This window comes from Urocampus carinirostris, chromosome 13 (genome assembly GCF_059441175.1).
Source record: "Urocampus carinirostris isolate Australia breed hairy pipefish chromosome 13, RoL_Ucar_1.0, whole genome shotgun sequence".
Lineage (NCBI taxonomy): Eukaryota > Metazoa > Chordata > Actinopteri > Syngnathiformes > Syngnathidae > Urocampus > Urocampus carinirostris.
In genome coordinates this window covers 27,005,381-27,020,856 of record NC_142361.1, presented here as the reverse complement: position 1 = coordinate 27,020,856, position 15,476 = coordinate 27,005,381, and the positions used below count along the sequence as shown (strand labels likewise).

Genomic DNA, 15,476 nt, shown 5'->3' with positions numbered 1-15,476 from the left:
CAGTCAAATTGGTGGACCATTACTTTCATACTAGAAGGTATGTCCCTGAGTGAAAATGAAATTGAGAGTGCATTTTTTCAACTGATTCTAACAGGAACTGATCTACCAAGCCTCATCCAACTGCAATGTAAAACAAAACTGAAAAAATGGAAAAACCTTACAAGTGCAGCTAAAGAAATAAACAATTTATAAACGACAGAAATAATAACGCGGTTATAAATATTTAAATCATACAACAATGGCTGTATATTCAGTGACACGTTTCAATATTGCAGTCCAGCACAAACAAGCGTTAGCGGCTAGCTTTCCTGCTGGAGCCCGACTAGCTTGTGCTACAAGGCCCTGGCACTAGCCGTTAAGGCGGCCGCTAGCCCATTAGCGACTAGGTTTCCCGCTGTGACAGCTTGACTTAGCGGTTAGCTTCGGCAACAGAGAACTGACATTAGCCGCTAGCTGATTTGTAGGGGGAAAAAAATATTTTCTAGAACTAAAACCTAGTTGAATAGAATCAAATTATATTTATTGTCATAAGCTATGATGTACATTGTTCTGAATGATATTAGACGGGACACTCCATGATAAACATATAATAAAATAATTTAGGGGAAAAAAAAATCAGATTAAAAGAATAACATTAGAATAGATAGGAACTATTGATAAGGTAGTGCCTAAATTTTAAGTGCATCATAAAAATAATGCAATGAAAATCCTGCAATGACATTAGCAACAAAATTGTGCAAAAATTACAATAAAATAATAAAATATGAAAATACAATTTCCTTTACATAGGCAAGAAACATTATTCACTGTTTTGTGGACCTGTTTAAGATGGTGATGGCCCTAGGTGTGTAAGCCTGTTTGTCTTAAGGGACCCGTAGCAAACTAAAAAGATGGTGGCCAGGTCTAGAAGAGTCCTTCATAATGTTGTCGGATCTGGTCCAGGAGCAGAGCTGGCAATGTCCTCAGGACTGGACAGAAAACAGCCGATTATTTTCTGGGCTGTATTGATGATGATGTTTAAAGTTCTCCTGTCTTCATGAGAAAAAGGAAAATTGCATGTATTCTGCACTTTCTAAGAAGAGTAGGTATCTCAATTGCAGCAGATATTGTATGCTAGCAAAATTTGACCAGGTAAGAGTATCCAGAACACCAGAGGCAAACCAATGTAAAAGCGCTTTATAAATTTAATACCATTCATCATTTGGTCACTGTCATATGGTGATGTTTTTCCAGAGGATGAAAAAACTGCCGCGAGATGTTTTTATGTGAAAACAATTATACATTTAGTATTGAAAGATTTAGAAAACAATTACTCTGAAAATATTTTTTATAAACCATTGAGGAATGATCTAGATCATGAACAGATAAAAACAAAGATAAAGTATTTTAATATGACAGCAACAATATCGATTAAAATTAGGTTTTTCAAATTAAGTCACATGTTTCAAATTAATTCGAAAATGTTCATATCATTTTTCAATGATTAAAGTGCAAATTTTATATCTTAAAGGTATAACAACACAAATATGCACGTCATAAATCTCACCCACAGGCCTTAGAACGGGGGATGTGTAATGTGAACCTGACTAAATATAGATGAACTAGCGGCCATCGATACCCTGACCAGCGGGAGCCTGAAGAAGTAGGAGGCCCCTTAACTTCTTTCAAGCACTTAATCAACCTGAGAAGTTCTGTAAAATCCATGCATAGTTATCATCCCTCCCTCAAAAGATGCTAAATCTTAAGTTATTATACTTACTAAACCGTGTTTTGTGTTCATAATATAAGACAAAAAACTACAAAAGATGCATTCTGGTGTGCAGGGTGGAGAACTCGTCATCTAAACTGGTCCAGGCGGCTCAGATGCTGAAGACGGACCCTTACTCAGTCCCGGCTCGGGATTACCTCATCGACGGATCCAGAGGGATTTTGTCGGGCACGTCCGACCTGCTGCTTACGTTCGACGAGGCCGAGGTGTGTGGATATCTTTCAGGGAAATAAAGCTTTTTATAGCCCCGCACCACACAGGGGGAAGGAACTGATCTCAGACCTTCAAGCAGTTTACTAGCTGGAGGTACCGGTTAGATTTAATCAGTTGGATCAGATGACATAATGCCGGATATTTGAGGCTTCTCCAACCCTTTAAGTGGAATCACATTAAGAACGTTATTGTGCTTTTGTGCTAGTTTTAACTTACATCTTCTAGTCTCAAGACAGACGTCACAAGACTTCAGCCATGGACAGGGGCCACTTGAGGAACATAAATTAAAAATAAACTTGATTTTTCCTTCAATGGAGGCCCTTCTGTGATTCTACTTTTTGTGTTCTAGGTGCGAAAGATAATCCGTGTGTGCAAAGGGATTATGGAGTATTTGACGGTATCTGAAGTCGTGGAGACGATGGAGGACCTTGTGACCTACACTAAAAACCTGGGACCAGGTCTGCAAGAACTGTTTAGCGATGCTTTTGCAAATGAAAAAAGGGCAAACTGTCCTAATTTGGATCTGCACGAAATTGCACTCTCAATAAGTTTAACTCTATTGAATTTATTTGGGTTTCAAAACAGGGGTCACCAACTTGGTACTTGTAGGGCCCAGGTAGCTCCTTCAGAACTCCTGTGTATCTCTTAAAACGATTACCAAGTAGCTCACCAGTATTGGGTCATTTTGTTTTTTCTAGGAAATTCAATTTCTCACAGACATGCGAACTAATGAACAAATTCAGTGTCTTTAAATACATGATCAATTCAAAAACTTTCTTTTTTTAATTAGTAAGTATAAAATAGGGCAGCATGGCGGCACAGTGGTTAGCGTGTGCGCTGCACAGTTCTAAGGTCTTGGGAACCTCCTGTGTGGGTTCAAATCCAGCTACCGGACTTCCTGTGCGGAGTTTGTATGTTCTCCCCGTGCTTGCGTGGGTTTTCTCCGGGCACTCCGGTTTCCTCCTACATTCCAAAGACATGCATTTCAGGTGGATTGGCCGGTCCAAATTGTCCCTAGGTGTGAATGAGCAAGCGAGTTGTCCGTCCCTGTGTGCCCTGCAATTGGCTGGCAACCAGTTCAGGGTGTCCCCTGCCTACTGCCCAATGATTGCTGGGATGGGCTCCAGCACCCCCGCGACCCTACTGAGGATAAGCGGTGCAGCTAATGAGAGATGAGAGAGTATAAAAAACTCATTGCCCTTAAGGCAGATGTTTTAGTGGTTGACTGAGCCTATTTTAACCGTACAATTGAAACTCAGTAATAACATGATAGTAATGAAATAACAACACATCAAGAACAAGTTTGTTAATTTAAAAATGAATTTCGAAGTGAAAGCCGTTCACGCTAATCAATAACTAAAAAGAAGCTCATATTTTCGAAAAGGTTCGAGACCCCAGATTTAAAAGATTCTTTATTTTTAATAGAGCGACTTTTAGTGTCTGAGTAGGTTCTTAAAATAAAAATTATGCTATTATTATCATTATTTAATAATCACTAAAAACGAAATTCTCAGCAATGTAATCAATGCTTATCCTAATATTAATGATAGTAAATAATACTTAACTTATACGTTTATAGTTTAGTAGCCAATTAAAACAAGGAGAGAAGACATCAATAGTTTTTGAACTTGCAAGGAGAGCAGAGCAGAGCCCAAACCTTGGATACGAAATTCCAACCGGTTATAAAAGCCCTTTCTTTTTATTTTTCACCTACTTTACAAAAGTGTTTCCATAGTGCAGTGGGTAGCACAAAAGGTCCCGGGTCCGTGACCGGTTGGAAACATATTGACCCAAAGAGGGTTGGGTGCCACCAGGCTGTAATTGCCCAAGACAGACCCCTACCACTGTAGTGGTTAAGGGTTTCAAACAACCAACGAGTTTACAAAAGCACATCTGGCCTAAAGGTGTGGGATTCAAAGAACAGCAAAATGATTGGCCGATACCGAGAATGATGTGAGCAGTGGTTAACAGTCAAAACAATGAACAACAGTGATGGTCAAAATAACAAACTGGCATCATATACAATCTCCTTCGCAGGTGTTCAAGATTAAAAACAGAATCAATTTAGCATTAACTATTTAATTCTATGTTATTATGAAATTGTTAAACACTCTCATATTTATCTCATTACCCGCGACTCAATCGCCCAATTGTTCCTTTTGCTCAGGGATGACCAAGATGTCGAAAATGATCGAGGAGAGACAACTAGAATTGACACACCAAGAGCACAGACAGATGCTGATCAACTCTATGAATACCATCAAAGAGCTGCTTCCTGTTCTCATTTCAGGTAAATGTGTGTTTCAATCCACAGCAAAATTGCAAGAGGCTGACCAAAGCAAAAAAAGCAAGCGAGTACAGGTCACTGAGCCTATTGCATGGTTGTCATAGCGACGCTGGTCATTACAGTCATTAGTTGTGTTGTATCTTAAGATTGTCTACAAGCACATAAGCAAGTTTCGTCTGTTGTCTCTGGATAACATTAGCTGGTAAATGCAAAAATATTGGGACATGATTTTCTTTTCATCTGATTACAGTAGAGCCCCAAGATATGCCTTTCTCTGAAATATTTCTTCTGTAAAATGGCTTAAATAGAGCACCTTGAATGTTTCATGTATTCCATATCCCAATATTTTCTTTAAAGCAAACCATCATTTTTCCCAGTGAATTATTGGGCAAAGCCAAAATATATGCATGTGGACAACATCTACATCTCCACATGTTCTCAAGCATGCTTATTGAACCTGGAAAAAATGTCCCCCAATTTTGGGCGTAATAAATATAAATGGGCTGTGTTAATATATTTCACGTGAATGAAGGCCTCCCAAAGCGATTGCAATGTTCTTCACACTTACCCATTCACACACACTGCTGGTATGGAGGTGCAGGCAGATCCCCCCCGTGGCTGTGCTCCAAATGGCTGCAGATACCATACAATCTGCGAGCGGCGGGCCTAGGACGCAGCCATAAAGAAGACTCGTCTGCACCCACCCGGAGGGGGGAGCCGGAGCTACACTGTGGGAGTCCCGGCAGCAACGGCCTGGGTTGTGGAACCCAGAAGGGAGAGGACCCACGCAGAAGGGAAAGGACCCACACAGAGGACTGGAAGAATGCTGCTTGGGAGGGTGGGATGGCAGAGCTATGCCCTTGCACAATAGTATTGCCTTTTACACGCTGGTTAACTACTGTTAAAAGAAAATAACTCTGAAATTGTTTAATTGATGTTGAAAATGTCAGGAAAAAATGTTAAAACGTCATATCGTCACGTCATATTGTCAAATATAAAAAAATTGTGAATATGCTTGATGGCTGTGTTTTGCTGCTGTTGGTGTCGGTGGATTTGTTCAGACCGAGGACAATCGACTTTGGCCTGGACGGATCTATTGACACTAACAAAGATGTTATATAATGAAATTGTGAATATGTTTGATTTTTGAGAAGGTTTGTTCAAACCTCACTTTGTGTTTGCTGTTAAAAACGTAATATTGGAATATAATATTGTGAATGTGCTTAATTGCTGTTGAGATTGTCATGATTGTTTTCTGTTTTTAGTGTCAATAAATTTGTTCAAACCAAAAAAAAAACACTGTCATGAACCAGAACAGGATCAGGACCCAAACGCGTGACGTTCTCACACAAACCTTTTATTTTACGGGAAATGGGGAGTCATGCATGTTAGGCAGCAGTCTAGCGTGAAATGATAGGAAGCCAATTGCCTGGGTAGATATCAGACAGATGGGGTTGACAGGACGGGACATACAGGATTGATAATGAAACAGGATATCGAAATAAACAGGACAAACAAGATGGGAACGAAAACTGGAGAGAATAATAAACAGGACAGAAAATAGATCGGAATGAAACTGGAAATCGATATTAAACTGGACAAAAAAAAAAACGGGAACAATACCAGACTGGAAATACAAACAGGAAAACAGGACCGAGTCAGAACCCATGTCTTGCGGGGCAGAGGTTCGTTGACGGACTGAAAAAGGAAAAATGAGAGCACTGAGCTTAAAAAGACAGAAAGCCAATCTGTCAATGAGCCGCAGCTGGCGCCACACGGGCAGGGCCAATTGGGCGCCATGGCAACCGTGACACACACTGATAGCAGCGTGAGCCATGCAAGGCAACAACCTGCTTATTAGGATTCAGTGTCTTGCCCAAGGACACTACGATTTATAACACGAAGGAGCCGGGAATCCAACCAATGACCTCTTGATCCCAAGCTGAGCGCTTTACCTCCTGAGCTACTGACGCCCCGTCAGTGGATGTGCACTGTGTTCTACACTGATGTTACTGATGTTGAACATTAACTGACATCGCTACTAATTTCCGATACGTTTCATATATTGATTGCTTATCTCTGTCTTCAGCTATCAAAATTTTCGTGGCCACCAAGAGTGGTCGCGGCGCCGGTGTGGAAGAAGCTGAGAGAAACCGCCGCTTCACTTTTGAGAAGATGACGGGCGAAATCGGCGAAATCATCCGAGTGTTACAGCTCACTACGTGGGACGAGGACGCTTGGGCCAACAAGGTAAACTCCAGGCCAGGTTTTCCATTTTAAATGCATTAAATTGCACTTTTAGAGTGCGAAAAGCAAAATCTCTCCCGCACACAAAATCTCTTTCACATACAGCTAAACAGTGTAGAGCATCTCTTTACCTTTTGTGATTCACTTTTTCTTTTTGCTTGTTGGTGTAACCCCCTCTTCTTTTTCTTTCTGCACCTACCTTCTCCATTATTTTCCCTACTTGTAGAAGGTAAGCCTGCTTCTCTCCCCATCCTCAGTCTCCAGTGCACGTGTGTGTGCCACTTTTAACACATTTTAGTGTAAATGGAACGGATTGACCTTGTGTGTCACGTGTTTCACTCAGCTGATGTGATGATGTTCTGTATATATACACGATATATATATATATATATATGTATATATATATATATAGTGAAGAAAAGAAGTATTTGAACACCCTGCTATTTTGCTATATCTCCCTCTTAGAAATCATGAAGGGGTCTGAAATTTTCATGGTAGATGCATGTCCACTGTGATAGAGATAAACTAAAAAGAAAAATCCAGAAATCACACTGCATGCTTTTTTTAACGATTTATTTGGTAATATAGCCGCAAATAAGGTTTTGAACACCTGAGAAAATTCATGTTTATATTTGGTACAGTAACCTTTGTATGCTACAGAGGTCAAACATTTCCTGTAGTTTTTCACCACGTTGACACACAGTGCAGTAGTGATCTTGGCCCACTCGTCCACACAGATTTTCTCTAGATCAGTCAGGTAGCTTGGGTGTCGCTGAGAAACACGGAGTTTGAGCTCCCTCCAAGGATTTTCGATTGGGTTCAGGTCTGAAGACTGGCTGCGCCATGCTAGACCCTTGATATGCTTCTTACGGAGCCACTCCTGGCTGTGTGCTTGAGGTCGTTGTGGTGTTTGAAGAACCAGCCACGACCCATCTTCAATGCTCTGACTGAGGGAAAGAGGTAGCTCCCCAAAATCTCACAATTCACGACCCCAGTCAACCTCTCTTTAATACAGTGCACTTGTCCTGTCCCATGTGCAGAAAAACACCCCCTAAGCCCGATGCGGGGTCAGAATTCACAGGTGTTCAAAAAGTTATTTGCAGCTGTATCTTACAAATAAATTGTTGAAAAATAATGCATTGTAATTTCTGGATTTTTCTTCTTTGTTTATCTCTCTCACAGTAGACACGCATACACGATGAAAATTTCAGACCCCTCCATGATTTCTAAGTGGGTGAAATAGTAAAATAGCAGGGTGTTCAAATACTTAATTTATTCGCTATATATATATATATATATATATATATATATATATATATATATATATATAAACTCATCACTACTGTACCTGTATTGTTTGATGTGCATTTGTTTGTGTGATCGCAGAACAAAATATAAAAGTATTGATTACATTTTGATTCTTATAGTGAGGGCACCAGCCCATTTGGTGATAAAGATTAGAATTGATAAAACCAGGGCTAATTTGTGGTGCAGATGGTGCGATGTGATTTTCTTGGTAGAGGACCTGATCATATTTATTTTGCAGATATAAGAGTAGTTTAGCACAAACCCTATGATTATGTGTCAAAAGCCAACTCAAGGAATCCATTATTATGATAAAAGGATAGATCCCGCTTCTGACATACAACAAAATATTGGCATGGAACCGGGGAGTATGCACAGAAGGTGGTTACGTCCTCTGTTTCCATATTCCAGTTTTCTCATTTTACATGCCATGTTGGCTGTACATCTTTTTTTTCATGAAATTTGAATAAAATGAAGCAATTTGCTTCTATTGGATTGAGATCAAAGTCAAGATTAGCTTTATTTGGAATAACTAAACATTAAAAAAGACTGAAAAAATATTTCTCCCAGATCCTCTGTGCACATAAAAAGAATACTGCTTGATAAAAATGGGTCAAAGATGAGTAAAAAAAAAACAGAACAATAGACAACAAGAAAAGGCAGTGATTTGTTTAATGTTTAGTAGACACTCAAAACTTGGAGAGAAGACATAAATGAAATGTGAAGTTGCTAGGAGAAGGGGGAGAAAGCCTGAATCTTGGATAAAAAAAAAATCCCCCCTGTTCTGGAAGCCCTACCCTGAGCCCTTTCCTTTTATTAAATCTACGAGGTTACAAAAAGGGTTGTGGAAATAAAAAAAAATAGCAATATTATTGGCCAGCAGTGACAATGATGTAAACAGCGCGTACTCGTCAGAAAAAAGGAACATAAGTGAAATAGAATAGAATAGAATAGAATACACTAGAATATACCTTTATTGTCATTGTTACAAAATGGGTTAACATATTGTGACAACGAAATTGGGCATGACACTCCAGTTTCACACATTCACAGTGAGGTAAAAAACCCAAGAAGATAAAGGAACAGAGAAGATAAGGTTATAAAACAAGGAGGATAAGGTTATAGTTATAATTTATACAAAATTTACCCAAGAAATGTCGGCATATTGGATGTTACATACAGTTTGGTATCGTAGGGTAATATCAAATAAATATCAAATATCAAACAACTGTGCGCAATAATAGTCAAAATAACAAACAACCCTGGCATCCACAGAAAGAAAGAAATGATAGCAGTTTTTACGGTCCATAAACAGATTAACAAGCATTTAACGATTTACTTAACAGGGAACCAGACAATTTTGTGAGAAATTGTAGACTAGCGAAAAACCAGGAATACATTGTGGTGCAGTTGGTACAATGTACTTTTTGTGGTAGAGGACTTGATTGACATATTTATATCCAAGTTCTGATTATTCGGTTATATATCGAAGCAAGAATTCCTTGAATTTTGGGGTCTACTATTGATTTGTCCAAATACGGAGCCATTCCAGTACTGTATTTGAAAAACAGAGAAGCACGGTAACATATTTTTACTGGGTTTGGCTCAATAACTTTCCCTAACTATTTATTGATATACAGGAAATTTCCTCTACACCTCATGTAGTACATGTCCGACAAGATCTACGTGAAAATGACTTGACTCATTGTTAGAACATCACAGATGATAAGATAAACTCACTTTGTTCTACCAGTCACTCTGCATGTTTCAACACACAGTACGTACAATGATCTGTCTTTGTTTGTCTGAGTGGTAGCTAGTAGCATACTTTGACTAATCTCAATTACCACCTCCCCTTTCTGGTGGTCCTGGATTATATAATCTTCAGACGCATACTTAATACATGACCTATAGCAGTGTTTCTCAACCTTTTTAGAGCTAAAGCATATTTCATTAAAACAAATCTCGAGGAACATCGTTAAACGGAAATGTTTGAATATCCAAACTAAAACTTTTCATACTACCTTAATTGACAGTATTACGTTTTTTTTATCATTTGTGGTCACATTGTGGTACAGGGTATTAATTTTGGTGAATAATTTTGCAGTAATTTGAGATTATACGACATTATTAACCTGATTTTCAAGTTATGGTTGGTTAATTGGTTGGTTGGCTGGTTCCGAATTTTAACACTGACCTGTTTGTCTTCTTCCTTATTTTTTTGGGTTTGTATATTTATTTCTTTGCTTGTTGTTTATGTATTTTTTTTTCATTTGTGTATTTATTATTATTTTATTTTTTTATTTACTTATTCATCAAAGTATTCATTTTTTTCTGCGTTTATCAATATATTTAACTTTTATAAATTTACTTATTTATTTTTTATCCCTTAGCCACATGGGTCGTAAGGGGAACCATTTCCTGTGGTGTGTCTTGGGCAAGTATAGCCTGGTGGTGCCCATCCCTCTCCAGGCGAACATGTTTCCACCCAGTCTATGTCTTTATTATGTCTTTTAGTACTATATTTATTGTATATTATTTCATTATAATTATTTCTTATTTTTATTTATTTTTCATTATTATTTGTCATTTGATTATTTATCATTTATATTATTTTATTATGTTTTTATTCTTTTATTATGTTTTAACCTGCTTTTGAGGTTTTTCTTGATATTTTATCTTGAAACATTACACAAATAGTACTTAAAATGAGCACAAATGATCAAAACATTTTTACTACGTTGTAACCTTTTCTGTTTTTTATTAGTGAAATAAGATAATAGTTAAAATCAGTGAAATTGTGTGCAAGGCGTTCACTAATCTTATTGTTTGCATTGGCACCTAAAACAGCTTTAACAAATAAAACAAGTTATTTGATATACTGTTCTACCTCATAAGTAGATAATTGGTGCTGTAGGAAGAATTGAATTTTTTGGTGTTTTGGATAAAAGTGGGGCTTGGCCGCTTATCTTGATTCAGCACAGAGAGAAGTTAAACTACTGCTTGATTGTGGATAATCAGTAAATAAGAACAAATATGATACGGATGAATGTTACATTTACTCGGGCAATCATGGGAAGAAAGCAAAGATACTAAAAGATGGCATACTTCTTTGCAAAGATAAAAATCGTCAATTTGCTGTGGCATAGTAGCCACGATCATACAGAACACTGGCTGAAAAACACTGATCTATAAAACAGTTCCATTCAAGTATCTTATAATTCTGTGAACTGAAAAATTAAATATTTTTCCTTTTCTAGTCAGGAAAAAGAAGTGGCATTTTAGGACCTGATATTGAGTTTTCTGATAGCATGTTGTGTATTAACAACTGCTGTTGAAGTATTATTATAAGAGTGATGATGATCGGTTGATTTGTCTGGTTGTTATTCATGGTATAGATTTTTTGGGGTGATTATTGATTTTATAATGCATTTTGTTAAGATGGAGTAACCATAGCAACTTTTTATCATAAAAAAATATATCATTTTACATTAGTTACCAAATACCAGCAATATCCTGCTATTGCTTCCCAATCTGGAGTCCTACAATGAGCCTTTTTTTTTGCTCTATTTTTATCTATAAAAAGGCTTGTTATGCACCCACGAGAGTAAAGTCATTCATGAAACTGATTTACCGATAACTAAAAATAGTTTTTTTTTTTTGTAAAACACTACAATATTTGTGTAAGATCTGGTTGAAGATAAATATGACCTAGATATTTTAGAAACCTGTTTTTATTCTGGAAAGGTGTGCGTAACTTTGATGAGAGTAAGAAAACGCAGAGTTTATCAAATGCATTTTTTAATTGACTTTTTTTTTTGAGAAATCATATACTTTAAGGATAAGTTCTTAAATTTTCACCTATTTAGTCTTGTTTTTATTTTTGTGCAATTAATTAAATACTAAAATTCCAAATGCTCCAAATAATCACACAATTTAACAAAAATTAAAAAACGTTTTTCAGAAATATCTACTTCAAAAATCTTAAACTGACATGTTTTCCTTTGCAGTTTGTTTTAACTAATAAAAAAAATTCCCCAATCCTTTCCTCAAATAAAAGAGATAAATGCACAAACAGAAAAAAATTGGAAGTTACGAACATGTATTTAAAAATGTCAAGAAATAAATGTGTTTGAATGAACAATAAAGAATACATAAATATGTGATAGATAACAGATAAGTACATACAAATAAATGAATACAGACTGGCGTTTCCGTAGTGCAGTGTTTATCACATTCGTCTAACGCGCGAAAGGTCGCTGGCTCGAGACCGGGTGGAAACATATGTTGGCATGGAGAGGAATGGGTGCCACCAGGCTGTATTTGCCCAACACACACCACAGGAAAATAAAATAAATAAGTACATTTATAAGAATTAAATCTATAAATGAATGCACACAAAAAATACACAATTAAATAAATAAATAAGTCGACGAATAAAATAAAAAATGCAGAAATTAAAAATAAACAACAAACTTTCACAGTTACCAATTGCCCTCACCTGGGCCCGCTCGATTGACGCCAGCTGCTGCTCGTTGCCTGATTGGCTCCACTCTTATTTAAACTCAGTGCTCCCATTCACTCCTTGTCAGTCTGTCAGCGAATCTCTGCACTTGGAAGACTTGCATTTTGACTCTGTCTGGTATCCTGCTCGTGTATCCAGTATCGATCCCGTCTGTCCCATCCTGTCTGGTATCTTGCTCGTGTATCCATTATCCGGTATCGATCCCGTCTGTCCTGTCCTGTCCGGTATCCTGCTCGTGCCTGGGTCCACTGTCTGTTCGGATTCTGACAGTACGGACTGACCAGGAGCGACTGGAGTACTTACTGTCAGAACCCAAACAGACGGTGGACCCAAACGCTTAACGTTTTCACACAAGCTTTATTTTACGGAAACGGGGCAGTCATGCGCGGGAGCACAAACGCCACCGATTCGGAGATCGCTGGGCAGAAGAAATGATACAGAGAAGTCAGGCACGGGAAAACAGGACGTTAGGGCAGAAGAGATCAAAACCGGACAGGACAGACAGGATCAATACCAGATACAGGCTACACGAGCAGATACCGGACAGGACGGGACAGACGGGATTGATACCGGACAGGACGGGACAGACGGTATGGATACTGGATACACAAGCAGGATGCCGGACAGAGTCAAAATGCAAATCTTCCAAGTGCAGAGGTTTGCTGACGAACTGACAAGGAGTAAATGGGAGCACTGAGCTTAAATAGGAGGGTGGGAGCCAATCAGGCAATGAGCAGCAGCTGGCGCCAAACGAGCGGGCACAGGTGAGGGCAATGTGACAAAAAACAAAGAAATACATATATATAAAAAAAATAATAATAATAAAAGCAAGGAGTTAAACAGTTCATTGTCAAAATTCAAAATTAATAACAATCTGAAGAAGTTTTAAACAGGTTTAAACCATCTAAACATAACTATCTTTGCCATTTGTTATTGAAAAGTAAAGTTCTCCACAAATTCTGAAAGTCAGAAAAAGGGTTTTTCTGGCATTAGACAAATTATATCAAAGTTTCTACAATGGTTATGTTTTTTAAAGATTATCCAAATTAACAATGGACATGTATCATTTCTTTCATTTCCATAATTGAATAGGATATGGAAGCAATGAAGAGATCGTTGGCCTTAATGGAATCGAAGATGATCCAGGCCAAGAATTGGCTGAAGGACCCTTATGGACAGCCAGGTACATATTTAAGGGGTCGACATGGATTTTTCACAAAAAAATCTTGTGAAATATTGTCCCCACCAGGAGAGCCGGGTGAAATTGCCCTTCGTGTGATTCTGGATGAGGCAGGAAAGGTGGCAGAACTTTGCGCAGGGAAGGAGAGGAAGGATATTTTGGCGACACACAAAGCTCTTGGGCAAATAACCGACCAGATCGCGGAACTTCGAGTCAGGTATTTAGAAAATACTAAAACAGATCTGTCAGGGATGCACGCTGTCTTTCCTACCAATACCAATAACCATTACAATTCTGCTTTATATTGTGTAGTAATTATCCTGCATCCCTAAAATCTACACTCCTGTTCAAAAGTTTGGAGTCGCTTAAAAATCATCTTATTTTTTAAGGATATTCAATGTTTTTTTTTTTTTTAATGAAGATCACATTAAACTAATTAGACATACAACCCATACATTGTTCATGTGGTAAATCATTGTTTTATTTTGCAAATGTGTGTTTTTTAATTGTAATATCTATGTGAGTGTATAGACCGCCACTCCAGTGATCTAACAGTACATTGTGTTTGCTAACTGCATTGGAACGCTAATGGATAATTAGAAACCTCTTACTGTAAACAATTCTGTTAGCCCAGCTGAAAACAGTATCGCTGGTTGGAGAAACTATGAAAATGACCTTCCTTTGATCTAGTCTAGTATCTGGAGCATCACATGTGTGTGTGTGTGATTAAACTTTCATAATGGATTGAAAATGAAAAAAAATCAAGTTAAACTCTACAGTCTATTGTTGTTCTACAAAATGGAGGCTATTCTATGCAACAAATTGCCAAAACCTTTGAGAGCAGCACTAATATACTTTAACCAGAGTAGAAAATAAGTGGGATTCACAACAAAGTAAGAGGGCATGTAGATTAAAGTCTTTCATTTGAGAAAAAGAAGCCTTACAGGTCCTTAACTAACGGTTTTGTTAAATATTACTTGCTCAAAGTACCAATGTGTAGGGATTTTTCTAGCCTTAATTTTGGAAATTGTTAGGATTGAAACTAATTATTCTTTACTGCAATAAGTAAACAAATTTACCTGTAGGTGTTGCTTGTGCTCCACCATTAATCTTTTTTTTTTTTTTGATGGATGCTAGAATTTCCTACACTGATCAAAATTAAATCATGTTATTACTTTTAGTTATTTGAGTTCTGACATGAAATTAAATGAAATGAAAATGAAATGATCTGCATTTATATAGCGCTTTTCAAGTCAATTACTTCCCAAAGAGCTTTACAATGTGCTCCACATTTCCCAATAGCGGCCTTGCAGCCATGTAAGGCGCTAACCTGCTTATTGGGGGTATTAGGGGTTCAGTGTCTTACCAAAGGACACTACGACATGTAACACGGACGAGCCGGGATTTGAACTGGGATCCCTTGATCCCAAGACGAGCGCTCTACCTCCTGAGCTACTGCCGCCCCAGGAATTACTAATCTCAAGAAAATGGATTCAATGAACCAGGCCGATTGAAATAGCTTACACACAATTTATTAACACAGAGAATTAATGATAGAAAAAAGGAGGAGGGGAGGGTGCCAAAAATTATGGGGGTTTTTGACCGCAAAAAGTTAATAGCACAGAGAGTTTCCCGCTATTATGCTTGTCGATTTGGGGAGATTCCCTTGTACAGAAAAAAACGCTTATTCCCAAGAAACAGCAAACATGGTGTTAAATCTGAAACCGTCCTCTTCCTTGTTGTTGCGGAGAGATTTTGTCTAGAGCTCCATATGGTCGCAACATACGGCCCACGAGCTGAACTAAGGGCCTCAGTGCAGGCCCGCACGGCTGCGCCACGTGGCCGACAACCAACGTGCCAGCCAGACAGGTGACCAAAAAAAGGGGGATTGTTGTCGATCAGCTCCTCTTTTTATTTGGACCAGGGACTCTTGACCAGATCATGCCGCTTT

General features: G+C 38.1%; 1 protein-coding gene across 2 annotated transcripts in view; it reads left to right on the top strand.

Annotated features, from left to right (window-relative positions):
- The window catches only part of LOC148354199 (vinculin-like), a 64,257-nt gene that overhangs the window by 13,105 nt on the left and 35,676 nt on the right, over positions 1-15,476 (top strand). For both annotated transcript variants that reach the window (XM_088351315.1, XM_088351314.1), the window contains exons 3-8: positions 1,824-1,974; positions 2,331-2,439; positions 4,149-4,271; positions 6,358-6,518; positions 13,438-13,528; positions 13,595-13,742. In XM_088351315.1, the coding sequence (XP_088207441.1) occupies positions 1,824-1,974; positions 2,331-2,439; positions 4,149-4,271; positions 6,358-6,518; positions 13,438-13,528; positions 13,595-13,742 (783 nt within the window). The remainder of the gene's footprint in view (positions 1-1,823; positions 1,975-2,330; positions 2,440-4,148; positions 4,272-6,357; positions 6,519-13,437; positions 13,529-13,594; positions 13,743-15,476) is intronic.